This window comes from Thermobia domestica, chromosome 1, assembly GCF_964235325.1.
Source record: "Thermobia domestica chromosome 1, izTheDome1.hap1.1, whole genome shotgun sequence".
NCBI classification, from domain to species: domain Eukaryota; kingdom Metazoa; phylum Arthropoda; class Insecta; order Zygentoma; family Lepismatidae; genus Thermobia; species Thermobia domestica.
In genome coordinates, this window is record NC_137454.1 from 231637049 (window position 1) to 231660370 (window position 23322).

A 23322-nucleotide genomic window follows, 5' to 3' on the forward strand; every position below is an offset into this window, starting at 1 on the left:
GAAAGTTGTCCAGAAAAAAAGTTGCAAGACATAATCTCTTACTAAATGGAATCCATTACAACGCAGAAATAGATTAAAATAGAATTTACTCACAAATCTAGAACCGAGCGACTGTAACTTCTTTACAAATCTTAAGAAATATCTGAAGGGAATCATCTTTCTACTTCTGAAAACGTTTCGACAGTTGCAAAACAGGTCCAACCGTTAATTAATTAATTTATTTATTTTAATTTATTAAGCTTTTAATGAATTTAATTGCTAGAAATATCTACGTTTTTCCAACTGCAAAGGTAAGGTAACACGTTAAATAACAACTGATACATTTCTTAATCCTATGATTGTTCTTTTCTTAATAATCCTATGACTGTTCTTTCCTTAATAACGCTCAAAAATTACATATATCTCTTTTATATGTGAAAGAATAATACAACAGAGAGAATTTTATAACATAAATTTCTATACTGTCCACTGACTGTGAATCCTTGTAACTTATTTCTCCATTACTTGTTTTTCTTTTAATTCTTCGAGTAATTGAAGAAAGAGTAAGGGAGCTTCTATCACTGGACACAATACGCAGTTGTGAGTCCAACTGTTCGCATATTCATTTGTCTGCCTGTTTTAACATAAATCTTCTAAACTTTATCTGATTTCAATGAAACTTAGCTTTTGTTGTCCTCTTTCTATGGGTTGAAATTTATGAAAAACAAGGAAGATAAAAGAAAAGTAAAATAAACCCCTTGCTTACGTTTGCACATACACATAAAACGAAAACAAGACAATTTTCGAAGCCGCGGCGGCTCAGTGGTAGAGCGTTTTATCACTGGTATATGGGATTCCTGGTTCGATTCCAGCTCGCACCAAGCCACTAATTCGTTCATTATCGTCAACCACCGTCTCCCTCGGCCTCGGAGCATAATCGTAAGACGCTTAAAAAAAAAAAACTTTTGTAAAAATCATTCGATTTTGACGCAATATTTACGGCATTCAACCACCCTAATTGCTCAGCGTTGAAATCCGTCATACACAAAGGTGGGTAAAAGAAGTAAATAAACCTCAAATTCGAAGTATTCTTATATACACAATATAATAAGAAAATTTTTCACATCCGTAACAATTATGCAGATTTTGATGCAATTTTGTCTGACGATTCCCTATCAGTCTCAGTAATTAAGGTTGAAATTAGTCACGAATGAGGAAATTTTTATTCCTTTCCTCGATTTAAAAAAAAAAAAAAGAAAAAGAAAAAAAAAACATTAGTAAAACTTATTATACAGCACATATTTTCTTCAATTCTTCCCGATCAATCCATTGCATGGGATTCAAATCAATCATAAATAAGGGGGTAAATAACTCTGAATTCAGATATCATGGCAAGACCAGCATTAGAGGAAAAACCAGGGAGACAAAATATGTATGTAAACTGATTTTTTTAGGAAGTGCCTATTATTATATGTGGTTCACCAACTTCTCCTTAATTTTAATTTTATTCTTTTCTCCTTTTATTTCATCAAAAAACTGAAGATAAATCCCGTGAGAGTTCGAAACATAGTTCTTTAAATAATGAAGATACGAGTGCAATGTTTTAATAATTACAAAATATCGCTCATATGTACCATAAAATACAGCTTAATAGTTCCATTTTGTCATTTTGATCGATTAAAAAAAAAAAAAAAAAACTTCTTTATTGCTACAATACTCTAGTTCTAATTTAAAATTTATAAAGCAGAAAAAGGATATTTGTGTAGCAGTTTGAAAATTCCAGTACCAATATTCATAGGAATTCCCATGATGATACATTCGCTGACACCAGTAATAGCATCTTTCTGACCATAGTATGCTGCATCGAAAAGATGATCGGCAGTCTTCTCAAACTGAAAATAAAAAGCAACACATTCAAAGAATATATCACATTTGAAATTTAATACATTCTTCTTCTTCTTCTTCTTCTTATATTATTATTATTATTATTATTATTATTATTATTATTATTATTATTATTATTATTATTATTATTATTATTGCTAAAATGTGGCTTATTTCACTTTATTTGTTCGTTGTATCAACATCTGATAAGGGAATTAAAACTTAAATTAAAGATTGATAAGACGATAATATGAGAAGGACTATACTCCTGATTAGTCGTAGGAGTATAATAATGTGAAACTGCAGTCTAACGGAAATGTGGACAAAAAAATAAATAAAATAAATTATTACTCATGGCGAACAAAAAGGGTGCTACACATTTGCTCTTTCATTGGTTCAAAGTATCTGCGAACTCTTCAGTAAATGTAAATCAATTAAATTGCTTTTTCCGCATTTGATCCATAAAAATTGCCACGAGATGCAAATGCATTAGGGGAGTCAGGTATAATTTGCTACGTCAAAATGAGTAATACAGACCAATATTATACATAAAAATAACATCAAAGTTAATATACATATCTCAGAATACATTTAAACATATATCTTAATGTTGTATCTGTAATACTTTAAACATAGTTTTTGCTAAGTGGTTAGCGCCTTTGGTGTGGGAGATCCGGATTCGATTCCTGGCCGGAGCTCATGTGGTTCGGATTCCACGTTAAGCTGTAGTCCACATTTCATATAGCCTCGCCGCTGAAAGGGATGCTAAACACAAAATCAAATCAAAAAAGCAAACATAATTTTGAGTTAAAACTTTATGGTTTATACGGATTCGGGTGTGTACTACTGCACTTAAATGCCAAGTCATGGGATAGCGGTAGGGAACTAAATGACGTCGAGAGAACATCGCGGAAAACCGGTCGAACAGAACGAAGCAGTTTTGGTGCTATCAGTTGGAATTTTGTGTGTGCAGTGAAACGTCGTGTATCGTGGTGATGGCAACCCGATGGGAATTATCGGCGTTTGAGCTCGGGATGATAGCTGGTGCTAGACGAATGGGGCATTTGATTTTAGAAGTCATCCGGATACTGAAGTTGTTGCTCCATAATATCACAAAAGACCGTAGATACCGTACTGGAAGCATCCCGACCAATCAGAGACAGCGCGGTGGCCACCCACGTGTGCTGAATGACTGCGACCGAGGACGTCTGGGCAGACTTGTCCGGGCAAACACACAAGCAGCAGTGCGTGAACTAATAGTATGAATCAATATGGGATGTCCCAGTAACGTGTCTCAAAGGTCAGTACATCACAAATTGGTCTCCGCAGACCAACACGAGTACCACTACTACTCGCTAATCATCGACAGCGGAGACTCACGTGGGCTCGAAAACACGTGGATTGGGTCTTAGATAACTGGCAAGTATAGCGGGTCAGATGAGTCAAGTTTCTAATTGGTATACGCAGATGGTAGGATTAGGGTGTGGCGCACATCTCATGAGGCCTGGACTCAAGTTGTTAACAAGACACACTCCAAGCTATAGTGACTCCAAAATGGTTTGGAGTACGTTTACCTGGCATCATTTGAGTCCTCTGGGCCACCTGATTAAAACATTGACAGGTCATTGGTGCGTTCAACTGATTAATGACCATCTTCAGCCCTTTATGGATTTCGTGTACCCTGCCAACAGCACACACTACAGACCGCAATGGTGTGTGGCTGGTTTCAGGAACATTTTGGCCACTCCCAACGCATGATTTGGCCCCCTAGATCTCCGGACATGAATCGTATTAAGCACATGTGGGACATCATCGAACGGACAATTTCGTGCCCAGGATCCTTCATCAGTAACAACATGACTGCACATTCCTCCAACGGACTACCAGCGATTTGCTGCGTCCCTGCTACGTCTAGTTGTTGCACTTCATCGTGCTCAAGAAGGTCACGTATTATTAGGTAGGTGTCCCATTACTTTTAGCACTTCAGTATATATGTATACGGAAGATCTCTTATTGATTCCATGATGTCAGATAATACCTAAAAAGACAACAAATAAATAATAGTTATCATACATAATTTAATTTAGCAACTAATGAAGGTAGACAAATATACTTTAATGTTGCGCATAAGTGTATGTTGCGAGTTTTGTCGTTTCCGTAAAGAAAAACTTGAGGATTACAATTGAATCATTCACTGATAAGCCAAGATCTGAGAATTATTCAAACTAAGAAATCTAATTTATAAAAGAAAAAGCGATCTTGTCTGTAATCAAACCACGAGAAAACGGCTGTCGTCGTTTGAAATGAATTTTCGGATTAGTTATCAACCATCCTGAACTAGGATTTTATCACGTTCTTTGATTAAAATGCATATTCTAAGGAGGAAGTGGCAAACTATGCGAAAAATTTAATTGATTGATTTTGAGTTTAACGTTCCTTTCAGCAGCGAGACTATATGAGACGGGACCTACTAATTTACGTGGAATCCGAACCACATGCGCTTTCGCCGGGAATCGAACCCGAGTCTCTCACGCCACAGGCGAGTATGCTAACCACTTAGCTACGAAGGAGCTCACGAAAAATTTAATATCTCACGAACCCGTCAAGTTAGGAACATGAAACTCGGCATATAAACTTCTCATTAAAAATAAAGGGACACCTTCTCAGCGGTTTTTTTTTTAAATTTCCGTTTTAAAAGAGCTAAGATTTTCTTTTTTTCATTGAAATTGGCGTGCTTGATTGTGATAGCATCAAAACGGTTTACCCGTTTGAAAAGAATTTTGGAAAATAGTATTTATCTCAAGCTGGAATTTTATCATGTTACTTTGATTGAACGGCATATCCTAGAGAGAGTAGGTGATTCAAAATTTATTAAAAAAAAATATATTATCTTATTATATTATAAATAATAACATTATTGAAGTTTGTTCGAAATGCGTATCCTAAAGTGTTGGGAGAGAGAAAAGGGTTCAAATACTTTCAGAAATCCTATTCTTCCCGTGCTAAGAACGGGCATTTAAGCTAGTTTTATATTATACCTAAATTATTACTATTGCTTTCCTTAGATATCAAAATATTTTGGCACTTTTTCTCTAATCTAATTTAATCTTCATAGAAAATTCGGTGCGAGTTTTTCAATAGTACTTCAATCCAATAGAACTTTACTGGGACTATAGGTATGTAGAAATCCAAACAGCAGTTACTTATATGACTATCTTCAATAACATACAAATTAAACTAAGAAAAGAGTTCCCTCGCGGCTATATGGTTAGTGTACGCGCTTTTGGCGCGAAAGATCTGAATTCTCATATAGCCTCGCCACTGAAGGGACAATAAGCTTGAATCAGTCAATAAACTAAGAAAAACTATTTGCTATTTAGGAATGTTGCAAATGCTCACAGCACTTCGCATTAAGAGTACAAAAATATTAAGAAGGAAAGATAAAAACTGTGTATAAAATGTGGAAAGATCACCTGTCTCAATTCTGTATTATTTTGTGCATTTTCTCCTTCCGTACTTTCCTTATTTTCTCTTTCTTATGCTTTGAAGATGAATCATTGTCAATGGAAAGTTTCATGTATCCTTTTATTAGTGTGTTTATGTGTAAGTTCTATATAACTTAATGATATGTCACTAACGATACAATAACTAAACTTACAGATGCAAGCATAAGAACTGACTCCTTCATTTTTGCAAGTCCATGTCGAGTAATACCCAAAATTTCACCTCTACACGACATAAGATCAGCCACAAGCATCAAATGTCTTCTATCAATACTCATTCCGTGATTCTCCATCGTATATTGAATTTCGTTTATTATTGTCGCCCTAGGAAGAATAGAAATATAACAGCTGTTAACATAAACCGCTTGAACATAATAAATCCATTTATTTTTATAATATTTTTCTTAGAAAACTGTCAATGCAAAACATAAATCACACGAAAAAGTCACTTTACCTCCCCAAAAAAAGTAACTTTTAGTGACAAATTTGAAAAAAGAAAAAAAAAGTAAATTTTAGTGACCAACTTGAAAAAAGGTAACTTTTAGTTAAAAAAAAAAAAAAAGTGTCTCGCTATGAGCCCTGCATGCTATAAGAAGAAACATTTTACCTGAAATACTTTATTTCTTTGTATGTACATGTTCAATGATGTTAATCTTTCTTGTCGGACAAGTTTTTTTAGAACTCACTCTCATTATAATAAGTTCAGAATAGCAAGGGGATTTCTTAAACTTCTTCAGATTGATACGGCTGATGCGTAACTAGGTATTAAAGAAAGCATTTGATATTTTAAATTATAATCTTTAGCTACAAACCTTGCTGCTTCAATCCCTAGAGTCAGGAAGACTTCGTATGTATTATTTGAAGTTGTTTTTGTGCCTTTTACTCCTCGAGTACCTATAACTTCTCTTAGGTTGTCACCTTCTACGAACAGCTTATATCGAGTCCCACCTCTTGAGTCGTCAATGTGAATCACGGCTCTATTTACTGTTGGAAGGCCCTTAAAAATACACAGATAGATAAGTTATTTTGAAAATACAGCGTGAGCACAGAAACAGTACCTGATTTTAAAGTGCCATATACGAGTGCCTCGTAATTAACATTTAATTGAATATTTACATGAAATTTTGTACAAAGCTCAGTAAACTCAAAGTATTTTCCCATCTATCTTTTCAGAATCCTAGTTCTGACCAGAGCAGCTAGAGGGCAGTAACATCGAAAATGGCGTTCACCCCACAGCAACGAAGCTGGTGCGTTTTACAATTTGCAAAAACAAGCAGTTTTGTGAGAGTGCAGCGTGATTTCAAACGACAATTTAATGCTGATCCACCCACACACAAATCCATTGTGAAGTGGCATAGAACGTTTATTGAGACGGGATGCATTTGTGATCAAAGAAAAGGACATTCAGGGCGACGTCCAGTCTCCGAGGAAACTGTGGAGCGCGTAAGAGCAGCCTTTGTACACAGCCCACAGAAGTCTACACGTAAAACTAGCAGAGAGTTGTAGATGCCACAAACAACAGTAAGCAAGATCTTACGCAAGCGTTTGCGGTGTTACCCGTACCGACTGCAGTTGGTTCAGAAGTTATACCCACAAGACAAGGTAAAGCGCAGTGAGTTATGTGAGACTATGCAAAATTTCATGGGGGACGACGAAAACTTTCTGACGAAGATCATTTTCAGCGATGAGGCGACACTTCACTTAAGTGGAAAGGTGAATAGACACAATGTAAGGATACGGGGAACCCAGAATCCTCATGCAACTGTAAATGTGGAACGTGACTCACCGAAAATCAATGTTTTTTGTGCAGTATCAGAGCGTCAGGTGCACGGTCCGTTCTTCTTTCAGGAACAAACAATTACAGGTGAAAGTTACTTAGCATTGCTACGTAACTGGTTGATTCCACAACTTAGTAATGCAGAGATAGACGACTTCGTTCTACAACAAGATGGAGCGCCGCCACACTGGCATCGTGCTGTACGCAGGTTTCTAAACGAGAACCTCCCAAACCGATGGATAGGGCGCTCTGGAGTCAATGATCAAGTTCTTTGCAAGTGGCCTCCAAGATCACCTAACCTCACTGTTTCTGACTTATTTCTGTGGGGTTTTGTGAAGGACAAAGTGTATGCACCTCCACTACCCGCAACTCTGAACGATCTCCAATAACGAATCAGTGATGCTGTCAACTCCATCACACCGGATATGCTTCACAACGTGTGGTTAGAGCTAGATTACCGCCTCGATATTTCCCGCGTTACAGGTGGCGCGCACATCGAGTGTTTGTGATTTCAATTATTGCTACAAAAACTTTTTGAGTTTATGTATCACTGTTCAAAATTTCAGCAAAATATTCCTTCGCATATTAAATTTACACTAATTTGAAACCTGGGACTGTTTCTGTGCTCACACTGTACAGTATATATAATAAATATACACACTACTTAAACCAAGAATATACCTTATAAAGTTGTTGTAACAAAGTATTACTTTAAGCGGAATGAACTTAAAGTATGAACTGCATAATCGAAATCTGGATATTACTAATTTTGGAAATGTACTTATTGTATTATTTGATGATGTTCTCCCAAGAAGGTATATTGCGAATTTTTAAACAATTGCGTACATGAATAAGAGAGAGAGTTCTGCTGGAAATAGTGTACAGTAATTGAAAGGCTACAAAACTTAGCTAGGATGATGTGGTTAATGGTCAAGTTATAAAATGTACATTTCTTGGATATCGTAAAAGATCAGTCAGAAGAACAGGTATTTGGGCAGCTATCATCCATGGTCGAGTGGTTAGCACGTCTTTGAAGCACGGAGTCCGGTTTAGAGTTCTGGTGGGAGAGCATTGAACGCACTACGTTGGTTCGAATTTCATCTTAAAATGTAGGTGCACGTCTCATATATCCAGTGCAGAAAAGGAATGTCAAACAACAATAACAACAGGTACCTGGATAGACCCTCACTTTGGTTCAGAATATATAAGTTCATTTCACTAATTCCTTAGCATACTTACACAAACACGAAAATATCTATTTGTTGACCATGTTCTTTCATCAACGCCCGTATTATCTGAATAAATACTATTTTGCATTTATATGATATTCCTTTATAATTCCTTCTTGTTCCTCATATATTTACTTTAATAGACATAACTTTATTTACCTTTTGCTCTAATGAGAATGCAAAGGAGACAAATAAATTTAAATTTTACACAAACGGTTCTTACAGATTCTAACCAAAACTTTCTCTGAATTTCCCCCAACTTCACTTAACTCTCCGAAGATTCCTTGACCATAGAAAATTTCAATGAAATAGCTTAAATCATCAATTTGACAATTTTTCTGGTAAAAGTCTGTGTTTCACCTTCCTCTTACTTTTATACAGATTTTCACTTAAGTGTACAATGGCAGCGATCTTTTACTAAAGAAAATAGTAACTGCCTTTTTGTTTGTGTCTGTTCAACTACTTAAAAAAAATAACGTAATATTCAATAATGTTAAACCTACTCACAAAATGTAAAAATTAAAAATAAAAATTACCTAGAAGAGCACAACAGCAGAGCTCTGTTATGATATCAATCAGAAAAAGTAAATATACAGATCTAGAGCTAGTTACAGAAGGAGTTAAACCGATGACAAACTAGCCCTATGTTAAACCTAAAGATAATCCAACTATTATTTAAGTATCATCTTGATTATTACTTTATCCACATTAGTCAATTTCCAATTACTTATGGTACTTCTCTGCTCCACCTCTGTGCTTTCACTCAATCAACTTGGACCTCTTCCATCAAAAAAGGCTTATCACAATTACTATTTCCCATTCCCATCATTATAGTACTACATAAAAGCCGTCTCCATGAACAAACAGTAACTTTCCCAACATTGGTCTTTCTTTTTTTGTTCCACATGTTATCATGAACTGTTTTGTTACACAGTACTTCTCATCTTCCAACAACTTATCATGCAATAAAATTCATGAAGGAAAAATGAGTGGCTGAAACAGGAACTGGATGTCTGTCTCCACCTTACAGTGTTGGTGCAATAATCACTACGCTACCCAGTCCATTTTTTAACCCAGCCACACCCGAAATCGGTGTTCAGAGTTTTAGACCGTATAGACTCCTGTTTGCTTCGACAATTCACTATTAATGAGTATCTATGATGATTGAATTAGATATCACCCGTGTATTATAAATGGAGAAAACAACTTATTTATATATGGATATAGAAATAGCTATGGATATATTTAATCACACTGTATTCTCTATTGATGTGAAATTATCTATAAAACCCAGGTTCGATTCTCTGTCGTCACTTTTTTTTTTTTTTTTTTGAACTTTCATTGATTTCACACCTATAAAGAATAAGTGTAACGAAAAATCGTTTTTTTCTAGTTGTCACATTGTACATTTTAAATTTCTAAGGTTACATATACATTTCCCTAAGTACTTATACCCTCAGTTGTTACTTAGTGTTTCATAGTTATTCTACATAGATTTGACGAAGTTTGGACTATTACATGGAATTCAACCCGAACTCGTGCAAATTGGAAACTGTATTAGTCATCGACTGTTCAAAGAATTCAATAACCAAAACGTAAATCAGTAAATACTTACCTTAATTACAATTTTTGGAATTTGTTCCTTCAAATGCTGCAGCATATGATACATTGTTGAACGACTAGACTGTCCTGGTTTTACTGTTATAATAGTTTCCGATACAACAGTTACATGTTGTGGTTTTATCTTCAAACGTGAGGTACATATGCTGGAAATAAGTTACAGAAAATTACGAGATGGTATTAGCACATGTATAGCCACAACATAGTCATATGTTTGCACCAGTAACTTTTTTCTTTTGGTTAGCATATAACACTTTAATAACACAACAGATCTTATCAGGTTTTCTTCCCAAAATAGTAAAACGAACATGAACAGGAATTTGAATTCACGAAGAGTATTTTTAAACACTAAGGGAGTTATACAGGTCTTGTTATGCAATCGGTTCAAAAATTTTCTTATCAAAGTTATCAAAGAGAATATATGCCTAGCATTTGCTTCTTAACCCTCAGGACACCCAAGTTTTCAGTGTCCCTTTGTGGCCACCGCCTGTCTTTTCTGTGCGTGTGGTGTGCATCTCGGTGGGGTAAATGCCTCGGATACAAACAAGAGTAGTGTTTTGAATTTCACTTTATAAATAACGGGTTCCGGCTTGAATACCCTCGGAACTGAAACGAGACGTTAAACTTCAATAGAGCAACCAAAACTTTCAGCGCCGTCGCTGTACCAAGCGTGGTAGTTAGAATATCTCAAGTACATATTATCTATTGTACACAATATTTTCCTTATTGTTTATTACTTATGTTAAAAAAAATAAAAATAAAAATCAGTACTTAACTTTGGAGACTATTATGTGTCTTGTGGGTAAAATCAACGTGTCATTTTTTTTAATCAAATTCTTAAAATGTGAAGCATATGGCTAATAAGCAAGGATATTTAAGTTCTTAACGAGAAAGTAGATATCTAGGGAGAACATTTAGGTGTTCCGTGTAGTACGAGCGAACTTAAGGAAGATTTTTATACTCAGAATGATCGAAATAATCGTCCATTTATTTTGAAACTGTATTTTCTAAGGGAAAGACGAACAACTTCCACAAATTATACTCATAGGCACGGGAATTGGATGTCCCACTACTTGAACAATTTCCGAAATTAAACCTCAAATGTAATTTCCAAGTGTTTAGATTGAATGTAACTTTTGTTAAACACGCCCTTACTACCCGGAATATCTCAATTATACAGTTTGTGATTTTCCATCCTTTTTGTTCTCTTATCTTCCACCATTTTATTATCTTAGCAATGGTTTAAGCATTAGAACGAAAATCCGACAAGTTGATTTTACCCACAAAGAAGTATCAGAATTTAACAAAACTACTACATTATATATTTATTATTTTTATATTTTATTACCTTTATATAATTTATGAGTATTATATGATACGATAAGTCTGAATGCTTAAATTACGTAGACAAATGTTTTACAAATACAGTGTTGTGAAGAGAAACACTACAATTAAAATGTAAAATTGTGATAAGCCAAGTTATTTTGTCATTGACAGCAAACATTCTGGAAAAAGTCACAAAATATACTTTTCTGCAGCAGAAACAGAGAAAGAGGAGTGTTTGATAAATAGGAAAAAGAAAAGAAAACACTACTAGCACAATTTATTTCGCGCAAAAGAATGTTCTGAATACTCTGATTGATACAACAGCATTAACAGAAATTCCCATTGCCCGTAGGTTACAGAAAATTGTACTTGTATTGGACAGTTTTATTCCTACGCGTAATAATTTTGGATCTACTATATACAGTATATTATAAAAAAAATTATTTACCATCAGCAAACATTTGAAGATCAGATTTCTGTATAAGGTGGATTCTTAATTAAGCTATATTTATTCAATGGACCTTAAACCAACATTTTTATTCCTTACCAGTATCTGATAGAATCAGCGTTCACTTCTAACTTCAGCAAACGAATTCTATCAACATCGAGCTTGATTAATAGAAAACAGTCGTCTGGTAGAAATACTTCTTCTATGTAAGCAGACACCTATGAATGAAAATGAAAACTGTGTTTCTGCACTTATAAATTCAAATGTGGAAAAAATTGTGTAAATTATTAGCAAAACTAATCTTTTAAGAATTATTTCAAACGATAAACACTTTTCAACTGATAGTCTATTTACATATACTTTAAAACATTTACAATATTATTTGTAAAACGAGAAATAAGATATAAATTAGCGTCGGTTTTCACAGCATCTTGTCGTTTTACGTTGGGGCCTTAAATAGATTCGACGTTCATTATATATAAAATTACAGTAACTGTTTTTACATAATTATATTTGTTGTACAGTCCAATTTAAAATTATATGTCCTGATACAATTTGCAGTATTAAGTACTTTTAATACTGCAAATATTTTTAGCATTATACAAAACTCATGAGCAAATAGTGTATTACCTCTCCCAATGTAGTTTTTTCTATTCTTCCTTTTACTCTTCTAGCGAACTCTGGATCTGATTCATCCTCTAAATGTGCTGTAATGATGGGTGTGCTTATAGTCTTAGAAGCGTTGATAATCTCCTTTATTCTGCAAGATGAAATACATGTCAATATCTAAGCAAGAATTAATACATACTTTCCGTAGACATTTTGTTAGAAAACTATATTTATTAATAAGGAAAATAATTTTCAATCGTGTGCTATAAAATGTTATATTGAATACTCCCTCCCTTCTGAAACTTTTATGTATAGAAATGTTACATTTTATAGACAGACACTTATGCAAGATGAAATACATGTCAATATCTAAGCAAGAATTAATACATACTTTTTGTAGACATTTTGTTAGAAAACCATATTTATTAATAGGGAAAATAATTTTCAATCATATGCTATAAAATGCTATATTGAATACTCCCTCCCTTCTGAAACTTTTATTGAAATGTTACATTTTATAGACAGACACTTATACATTTATGTATAGATTTCAACCACTAAGTCTGTTCTGAAACGTGGTACAGAAATATTGCATTCTGCTCTGGAATATAGTAGTAACTCTTTTGTTCCAAAATATCTTATACATTATATATATATATATAATGCTATATTTCTATTAAACATCTGCTCTATTAAGTGATAAGCCAGTGATTTTGCATTGCCTCTATAGCTTCAGATTTCAATCGGACAATTTTAGGCAATGCACCTTGGCACAGTAGCTTGTCCATCATATCGGATATCTAATGATTTACTTCCTTGTTGCATCATACAGCACACCATATATTTCAGTAAGATGACGACAACATTATCCGTATTATCCATGCAAATTTCGTTAAATGCTTGGATAATACAGTCAGTTAACGAAACGCTCTTGGACTCTTTTGATGTTACAAGGATTGGATACCATTGAAAAATCACGGCACATTAAAGACAGAGCTGTTGGGAGGAAGCCGCTTGAAGACAATATGTTATCCATATTTTCTCAATAAAAGTACAATCGCTGGATCATCATCGAAACAATGGGTTCCACATTGTCCTGTTGAATAAAATTCTATATTAACATATACAGGGGGGGGGGGGTAAAAAAAAAAAAAAAAGAACCATTGAGCCATTGTGGTCTGAGTTAGAAAGGCGTGTTCGGTCTCATTACTCTCCACCAGCATCCCTTAAGGAACTAGAGCATGTTTTGGAGGAACAATGGTACAAAATTACACGCACCACGAGACAGGAGCTGTATACGTCCATTCCACGTCGAATCCAAGCTGTTTTTGGACGCAAAAGGAGGCTCCTACACCATACTAGGTATGATTTTCACACTTTTGCAAACGTTTTAGATTTTTTTGTTCAACCCCTATACATGTGTACATGTCTTATCAGATTTCCGTAAAATAAAGGGCTTTCCTAGAGCCACTAAATTTTGCACAAAGATAGATCTTCACCAGATCTAATCGCGTATGAAGCCGTTTTTCGATTTTCGACTCGAGAAACATTGGGTGAGGAAGGGGCGAAGTCACACGTTCTGGAGGTTCAGAAAGTATAATCTCAGCAACTCCTCAAGTTAGACAACCCAAACTGCTCTAGTGTTCTGCAGATTGCATACTGTTTAATTCGTTTGCATACTGTTTAATTTGTGCGAAGATGTGCACTTCTGTTAGTAGTGAATAAAACTTTTTTGATAGTTTTGCCTTCTTTGAAATACAGAAAGTTATTAATGGCATTTCATTAGCATAAGTCAGATATTGGACTGTTAACAGTTGTGAAACGTAATGTCTGATTTTTTTTAGTTTAGTTGAATAATCTTCGCGCTTGCGACCGCATTTTCTTTTCTTTCGAGATTTAACATCGATACACAACACCCTTTGGTGGTACTTCATCTTATCATCTTTTCATCTTAGCACGATGCAAAATTTGCGAAATAGTGAAAGATATTGCATGAAATTAGCTGTAGCTTCGTTAATGGCACCCTTCTTCAACACGGAAACATATTTCTTGTGAGGGAGCAAGAATTGTAGAATAGCATTACGACATGCAGCTCACAGCTGTTCTCCTTTAGAGTGTCTACTATCTGGGAATTTATAGTTTGACCTTTTACTACGATGTCACTCCTGGTGTTGAGTTGAGCTACGTCAATAATCCACTCCGAAAACGTTTTAGTTCGATTTCTCACCGTACAGTCCTACTAGTATACTAGTGAATGTCTGCTAAGATTTACAGTGTGTATATTACAGTCAATAAACCACATCGGGGCATCTTTCAACAGCGCATGAGCGTTAAATCAACTCATATAATAATTCTGTACCATATATGTAATGGAGTGCGGTATATTATATCTCAACTTTAGATTCATCCTGACAGCTAATAGCATCAAAATAGTAAAATAATAAGTTTTGTTATTATTTTGCACTGATTAACAAGAAAAATACATCGAATACGTTTTAGTGATTGATGAAAATATCTACGAAAACAATACAAATTTTGTCTAAAGGAAATGAAACTGGTTGCTACTCACAAACGCATTTTCTATTTCAAAATGTATAAAGAAAGATACTATTTCTAAAGCTATCTTTCAACTCCTATTTAAAACACACTGAATTTTCTACCAAAGTAGGGTCAAAAGTTCTAAGTGAACAACAAAAATTCGGTGAATTACACAATCTAAATGAGATTTTAACGGTAGGTATAAAAAATATTATTTTCACTGTAGTACGCTTATTATAAATCTTACAAAAATATTATTTTGTAATTTGTGCCAAAAGTAACTTTTGATAGTACTTTGTCCAAGAGAGGAGAAAAGTGGAGAAAAGATGGAGAAAAGTCTTGCATTAACCTGCACTATTAAGTAGAAAAAGGAAATTGAATTTCAAATTTCGCCTTTCTGAAATGAATGAAATTTTGAGTTTTTCACAGTTATGCCGGCAAGGCTAAAGGAGACGGTGATGATGAGAAATTAATGAAATGGTGGAATGAAGAAAGTGGGAGGAAACGGGAGAACCCCGAGGAAACCCACGCACACGGTGTTTGTCCACTACAAAGTTCACTTGGCGAGAGCAGGGTTTGAACCCGAGACCCCATGCACCAGAGGTGAACGCTCTACCACTAAGCCACCACGGCCCATTTCGCCTTTCTGATTTATCATGTAACTGTACTTTTACTCAGCTACGCATTGTTTTCATGACAAATTCTAATCGTTAGTTTTCAATTTAAGAAGAGTGATGTACATTTTAAATAATTAAGAATATTCGTTAAAGCTAAGTTTCTGACTCCTTTACACTTGGCTGGAATATAACAGTAACTTAGTACGTTAATACTCCATCAACACATAGTTGGATTTTTTGTAATTACCGATTGAAGCTATAGGATACATATCACTAAGTACAGTAAGCCTACTTTTGAACCTCGGAGATTTTTATTCTTAATGTATCATTTAGATCATCGCTGGAATGATACATTTAGTGAAAAAGATGGACGTGTTGGCGAACACGACCACAGCGCTGATCGAAATGATACATTAAGATGATTAAGAATAAAAATCTTCGCGATTAAAAGGCAAGTCTAAGGTCCTTAGCGATACATTAAAAACAGAAATTTGTGATGTACAAAGGTATGTCTAATGGACTATTAAATTTCTTTGCGAGATGAGAAAACTACTTAGTTGGTTAACGTACTTCTTTCTGACTCTGGTGGAATTTCGCCTGACAAAAGTTATAAAACAAGCATGAGTACAATTCATACTGATACTATTTCATGACTACCCCACTTAGTTATATAAAGAGGAAAATTTTGCCTTATTACAATAGATGAAGTCATCTGTGATGTTCGCTGAATACATCGTGAATTTCTTTTTATAATAAAAAGATATGTTAAAAGAGAAGAAGAAGTCTACAAACTGTCGTCGAATTGTACTAGTATGAATCTTGTCACTATCAAAATATCTTACCTTGGTACTCCAAGAGTGATATTCATTGATGCTACACCAGCAAAGTGAAATGTTTTTAAAGTCATCTGAGTGCCAGGCTCGCCAATACTTTGAGCAGAAAGTGCTCCAACTGCTGTACCTTTAAAATATATACACATGCAATTGTGAATATTGTGTGCGAGAAGTGTATATATATATATATATATATATATATATATATATATATATATATATGCATGTGAATAATTTCTCAAGGTATGCCCAACTACAGAGGTTGTTCAGTCTACATTTGGAAAATTTCGACTTACCTAAAAATTTAGAAGAATCCATGGCGCCAGGTCCGTAAGTGCTCGATGTATTTCCCTTGGTTCCTAACAATAGCCCGACAGTGTAATTTCCACTGTAACAGGCTTCTCTGAAAAACTGGGAGGGAAATCTTGTCCCATTCCCTTTGCACAGCTTTCCAAAATCCTTCCACAGTTGTCACACGCCGTTTTCCCAAAGCCCGCTTCAGCAATCCAAATCCACAATAGTCCATAGGACTTGCATCTGGAAATTTAACAGGCACCTCATTGAAATGTATCACCTGTATACCACTTGCCTCCTCCATCTCCCTGTAGAATGCGAGGGACGATCGTGAGGTATGTGATGAGGCCTTGTCCATGTGAATGCGCACCAGATTGGCGACATTTCCGTACATTGTTGGAATCTCATGCTCGTAGGTCGGCCGCATGATCTGCTCCTGAAAATACTGCGAATTTATTTTGCAGTTCTTCGCCACCCTACGAATCTTCAGTTTACCTCGGTAACAGTAGCCAGTAACGACCATGAACCCTTTTGGGAAGGATTCTTTACAGACACGGACCCACCTTCTGAAGTTCTTAACGCCTTTCTCTCGGTACATGATAGCTCTCGGTTTGCCGCAGTCGAAAAGGTAAATCCATGCTTCATCGAGCGTTACGACGTACATCCACCTTTGTTTTGCCAGATTCCGTTCCTACAGCTTCCGGGCGTTACACTTTCGTTCCTTTTGGTGGGCATCCGTGAGAAGATGGCCGCGAGCTTTCATGACTTTTTCCAGCTTGAGTTGATGGTGTAACATCTGGCTCAGTCCCCAAAGACACGTCAAGACGATTAGCCATACACCTTTGTGTTGGCGGATTTTCTTACATTGCCAATTTGCGAAGTTTGCTCTGGATGGTGGAGGTGGCCTTAGTGCATTCCCACTTCCTAGGCAACTTCGTTGGTGATTCAAATGGTGGAGCTTCGTTGCCCTTGTACTTTTTAATAACATTTTTTATTCCACTTAAACTGATGTTGCGACCATTCTTCTTGCACTGTTTTCTAATGACAGAAACACTAAAGTGGGCGTCATAAAGAGCCACAACATAGCCCTCCCAAAACCGGCTTGGTTTGGGCGGCATTTTGGTCACAGAGCGGAAACCCACACACTTGGAAACAAATTTAATACAACACTCACAACAATAGTCCTGTTTTGTGCGTTATTGTCGTCCGCGCGGAAAAACAACTCCGTTCCCAGGGAGTCACTGCACAACACTGCAGGACGCCACGAGCCAGGTCGGGTGAGTCCATTCTGCCCGGGAGAGGGAAGGAACGAAATCGGCCAAACGTACGCTGAACAACCTCTGTATAAACCAAAATATTTAAACAAGTGTAAAATAATATGTAACTCAATATACAGTAAAATAGTTATTGCATTTTCTTTCTTTTTTTCCTTTCTTCCTTTACTCCATGCAGCATAATGACCAGGTGATGTGTTTGAAATAATAACTTTTCTTGCCATATACGTATCTGTGAAATTGAGCTTTTGGTATTTTACTATTTCGCTTCTATAGTCACAATTGAAAATGGATTTAATACTATTAAAATTAAATCCGTTTAGAAGTTTTCTTAGTGGAACAATTATTAATTGTCTGTTAGTACATAAGACTTCAACCAGCCTCACATTTAAAGCACATGCTTTCGATGCTTCCGAACACTCAAAATCTGCCAGGAGTACGAATAGTTTAGACTGACTTTAAAGTTAGTCCTGTGCTGCACAAGGACAAAAAACACGATCACCATCATGGGTATTTATCACCTTAAATACATTTCCAAAGAGGAATTCATATTTAACTGCATTTGAAGTTAATGTAATTCCTTTATTTGTTTGTACAGTTTCATTTATTCTTCAGGTAGCTATTACAAGAAAATAAAATGATTCAGAATACATATTTACGAATGACCGAGTGGAAAACAATTAACTGAGTGGTTTAAAAAAGAAAAATAATGAATTACATTGTCATTAAATAATAAAATAGTTATTAACTATGGATGCATTATTGTTTTATTTACTGCCGGATGATTTTCAGTCCTTTAAATTTCTGGTTCTTAAGTATCCTATATCGTACTTCTTTATAATTTCTGAAGTTGTGTTTTAAAGTGGAAGTATAATTTTCACTGTATACCAAGAAGCAGTTAGAAGAACGTAAACAGTACCAGTTTAGTGCCTTTTTTCTGAGGAAACCTGCCAAACGACGTTTCCAGTAAGTTAAGGAAACAAAAATGTACCAGTGTTAAAATAGCAAATATAATAAATAAATAAATATGGGTTAATTTGGGAACAAATTAGTATTGATATTCAACGGATTATCAACAGAGGAAAATAATTTAGTAGGCACAACGGAATTGATACATCTATCAGGTTATGAATGTTCCAGATTCTTGCGGTGGTGCCATTCCGAGCAAGAGGGTTTTAGATTTTTAAGAAAAAAAAATATGTTTGGCTTTGTATCATTTATATAACATCTAAATACTAATCCATTTATTGCTAATCATAGAAATAAATAAGTAATTTCCAATCCACTAAATTTTATTGCATCCTTTTTTTTTAACAGCAACAGTTAAATAACACAAGTAGAATTCTATGGAGTTGCGACGGTATCAATAAAACCGCTGGAACAACATAATAGCCATTGGCACTGTTCCATTTACTACTTTGGACACAATGATCTATTGTATAAGTTATTATATGAAATTTTGTATTAATAGATTGCATATTTATATTTAATAAAATTATTTTAAGTTGAACAAATGCTTATTCATTTGTTTTGAAATTTAACAAAGTAGTGAGAAATCTTAAGCAGCTAGTCTGGATTGTTGACAAAAAATATTGTAATCTATGCTGAGTTTTTTTTTCTCCTATCGTTAGTTTTATTCCACTAATTTTCTTTATGCACTTTCAGTTATACACATGTAATGTAGCTTTGGCAGTCATTCCCGATCTCACAATTAGAAAGAGGGAAAATAAAGAATTATTATTTCATCACCATAAATTATTCTGTTATATCATACGCAAGCCATACTGCTTTCAAACTCATCTCAAATATACAGTTTTATTTCTCAACATTTAACAATTATTAGCATTTACTGGCAACTAAGCCTCTTATTACTCATTTTCATCATTGTTGGCACATATATTCATTAAATACAATGTAACATGTACATGACATCAGTAAACACAAAGCCTAACCTATTCTACCTAACCTAACCTAATCTACCTAATCTAACTAACCTAACCTAACTAAATACACAAATGACTTAACTCTCACTGCCAATGGAAACAGGTGCATCATTGAAGTATATATTTTTCAATATTAATCACATTTCTATTATGTAAATTAATTATCGAACAAGATTAGTCATAGGATTCACACAGGTTGATAAACGCTCAGCATAGAAATGTTCCAGACTAGTCAGCATTATAAGGTAGCAAATGAGATATGTAAACGACCGACGATGTTTTAAATGCTCATATTATCTCGTTATTATACAATGGCTATTATAGCTAAATGACACTGTGTTCAACCGAATAAGAAATTTGACTATTCAATGTATATTGATATTATCAGTACCCAATTGGCAACTAATCTATCATAAAGGATTCATCTGTGGCTTGAATGTGTTTCGGAAGTTACATGATAAACGACCTACTAAAAGCATGCCCACAGCACTCACAGAGTATCATTTATAGGCCTAATGCATGCATCACGAACAATTTAGAATACATCCCCTTTTATAGCTTACCTGGTCTTATGTGACGGAACTGTTGAAAATCTACTCACACATCGCTTTCATTATTGAGGAAATCACTCATGAATACTCCGGATGAATGATTCATTCCAAGCTCAATGTTTGATTTATGTTAATTTCACAAATATGCTAAACCAGTCTCAATCACCAAAAATGGCTTCACTTTCATGCTTTTTTTTCCACTCTAGTTAGTAAACGAGAAAGTTACCTGTATATCCACGATTACCAATTGATTTCTCCAAATCTAGGGTTCCTTTTAATATATATTTTAGATAGGTTACATCTAGTTTCCAATTTGGGAATTAATTTAGATGGTTAGGTAACGAGATTTTGTCCCAATACTCACAATATGTCACAATACTACTTGTATTCTCGCTTCCCTCGGAATTTTACTAACTATATACTATTAAATGTAAATTTATAAAATTTTAATCCTTTATTATTTTATACCAAAATTTTCTTCCTCATTTAAAGAAAGCAACTTTTACTCTTATCCTTCAATTACACTACTATAGTTCGATATAAAATTGTTTATCATCTCCATTCACGTAGTCCACCATGGCAGCCTCCAATGATAATATCGTTGATACTAGGTAAGCTCTTATTTTTCTACGTGATATTAAATCTCGACGATTTAATCAATGTACTGAAATACCCTATTCAATGCCACTTATCGTGGAGTTTCCTTTTTTTATACAAAATTTTATGAAATATATTTGATTTATAATTAACTTTCATTCACAGTTATCAATATTTATGTTGCCGTCTGCATGCCTATAGTATATCGTTTATTTCAATCTTCATTTACTCTTATAAATATCAAACGAACTGAAAAAGTGAATATTATTAGATATAAATAATACTTTACCCTACTAAAATACCGTAATCTACATTACTAATAAGTAATAATTCAAATCGGTATTTATTTAATACAAAGGTAAACAAACAACAACGCCCTACATACTAACCACTATCTGCGTTAATGGCACAGTTTTACAAAATACAGGCCCTGACAACCCACGAAAATAACAAAATGGTTTGTTAATGTATATCCAAACGAATGATTATTTAAATGGTACAGATTGATGAAAAGCAGGCTGTAACATTTTTCCCGGCGGCTGAAGAAAAAAATAATTATTAATTCTAAAAGAATTAGTAATTATTTTTCGATTACTTAAAATTTCTTAATAATTCTTCTCTTTTCTCTTCGGAACAATCAAATAATTTTATATTAGACAAATTTTGACTCGGAACTTCTTTCCCATTCAAATCTTTCAATACAACATAGTTTTTTCTCATCTCCGTTACCATATATGGGCCACTATAAACTGGCATATATTTGTGTGTAATTTTTCTATATGCATCAGAGAGGAAATGAGTTCTTACCATCACCAAGTCTCCTTTTTTAATTTTTACAGGTTTAGTTAATTTTAATTGTATTTTTCGTTTTCTTTTTGTTAGCAATCTGGGGAGTACCTGAATATACCTTTTTGAATCTTCTGCAGTTTGCAATTCTAATGGCCAGGGAAAATTTTCTCTAAATTTACAAGTAGCCGAAAATGAAATGAAGATATCAGCAGGCGTGTTGTTTATACTACTGTTGTAAGAATAGTTGAGAAGATCCTGTGCAGTTTTCAACACCTCCTTCCACTTTGTATGGTTGTTATGACACATTAATCGTATTATTCGGTTTAACTCGCGATGTGATCGTTCCACAATCCCGTTTCCTTTCGGGTTATACGGAGTAGTCAAGATATGTTTGATATTATGCTCGATGCAATAGTTCTTCCATTTCTCCGAGAGAAATTGTGGACCTTTATCCGAAACAATGTGACTCGGATATGGAAGAAGATAGAAATAATCTTTGTCTAAGACTCTAATGATTTCTGCGACTGTCGCCGTTTTAAGTGGAAGGTAACATACAAATCGACTATAAACATCAATAACGGATAAAACAAAATAGTATCCGAAACTGCAAGGGAGTTTCCCTACAATATCGACACATAACTTTTGGTGTGGCCTCTCTGCCTCTATGTGAAGATCTTCTCGCGCCAGGATTTGATTAGAAAATTTTGTACGCGCACACAATTCACAGTTTTTAATGTATCGTGTGAATGTTTGTTTCTGTTTTCGCCAAAAAAATAGAGAACGCGCAAATTTTATACACTTATTTACTCCAAAGTGCCCTGTGTTATGAATATTTGCTATTACTTTGTTTACTAAGTCAACAGGAATTACTAATAACCAAGGTTGTAGTTTAGATCTTCTCACAAAGATTAAATTCTGTATCAATTTTATATTCTCGTTATCGGGAGTGATATTTAGTTTTTGTTGTAATTGTCTACAATATGGATCCGAAGATTGTAAAGTTTCCAATTCATGATAATCAACCCAATTTTTGGAATCATATGAAACAAAATTTATATGATATTCAGTTAAGTCGTCATTACTTTCTGGAGTATGTCTACTTAATATATCGGCTATTTCATTGTCCTTTCCTTTTATGTGTTCAAATTTTAAGTCAAATCGTTGAAGTTTTAACAAAATTTTTGTTGTTCTTGGGTCTAAATTTTGCAAAGTGAACGCAAATGTAACTGCACTATTGTCACAGTGAACTGTAACTCTTCGACCTAGAATATAATATGAAAATCTTTCACACAAGAACAAAACTGCCAATAATTCTAATTGAAACACTGAGTAAGATGCTTCATATAATTTTAATTTCCTGCTAGCATATTCAATAACTAATAATTCCCCTGTATCATTGTATTGTGCTAAATAACCTGCCAAATTTTGTAAGCTAGCGTCCGAGAATAAATGAAAATTTTTATCGAAATCCGGTTGACTTAAGGCTGGAGGTTCACTTATTAAGATGCGCA

General features: G+C 34.5%; 1 protein-coding gene across 1 annotated transcript in view; it reads right to left on the reverse strand.

Annotated features, from left to right (window-relative positions):
• Polr3A (RNA polymerase III subunit A) overlaps positions 1-23322 on the reverse strand; it is an 80864-nt gene that overhangs the window by 4520 nt on the left and 53022 nt on the right. The window contains exons 20-26 of the mRNA XM_081770964.1: positions 16373-16490; positions 12397-12526; positions 11866-11984; positions 9988-10138; positions 6179-6363; positions 5522-5690; positions 1737-1871 (exon numbers count right to left, since the gene is read on the reverse strand). Coding sequence (XP_081627090.1) covers positions 1737-1871; positions 5522-5690; positions 6179-6363; positions 9988-10138; positions 11866-11984; positions 12397-12526; positions 16373-16490 — 1007 coding nt within the window. The remainder of the gene's footprint in view (positions 1-1736; positions 1872-5521; positions 5691-6178; positions 6364-9987; positions 10139-11865; positions 11985-12396; positions 12527-16372; positions 16491-23322) is intronic.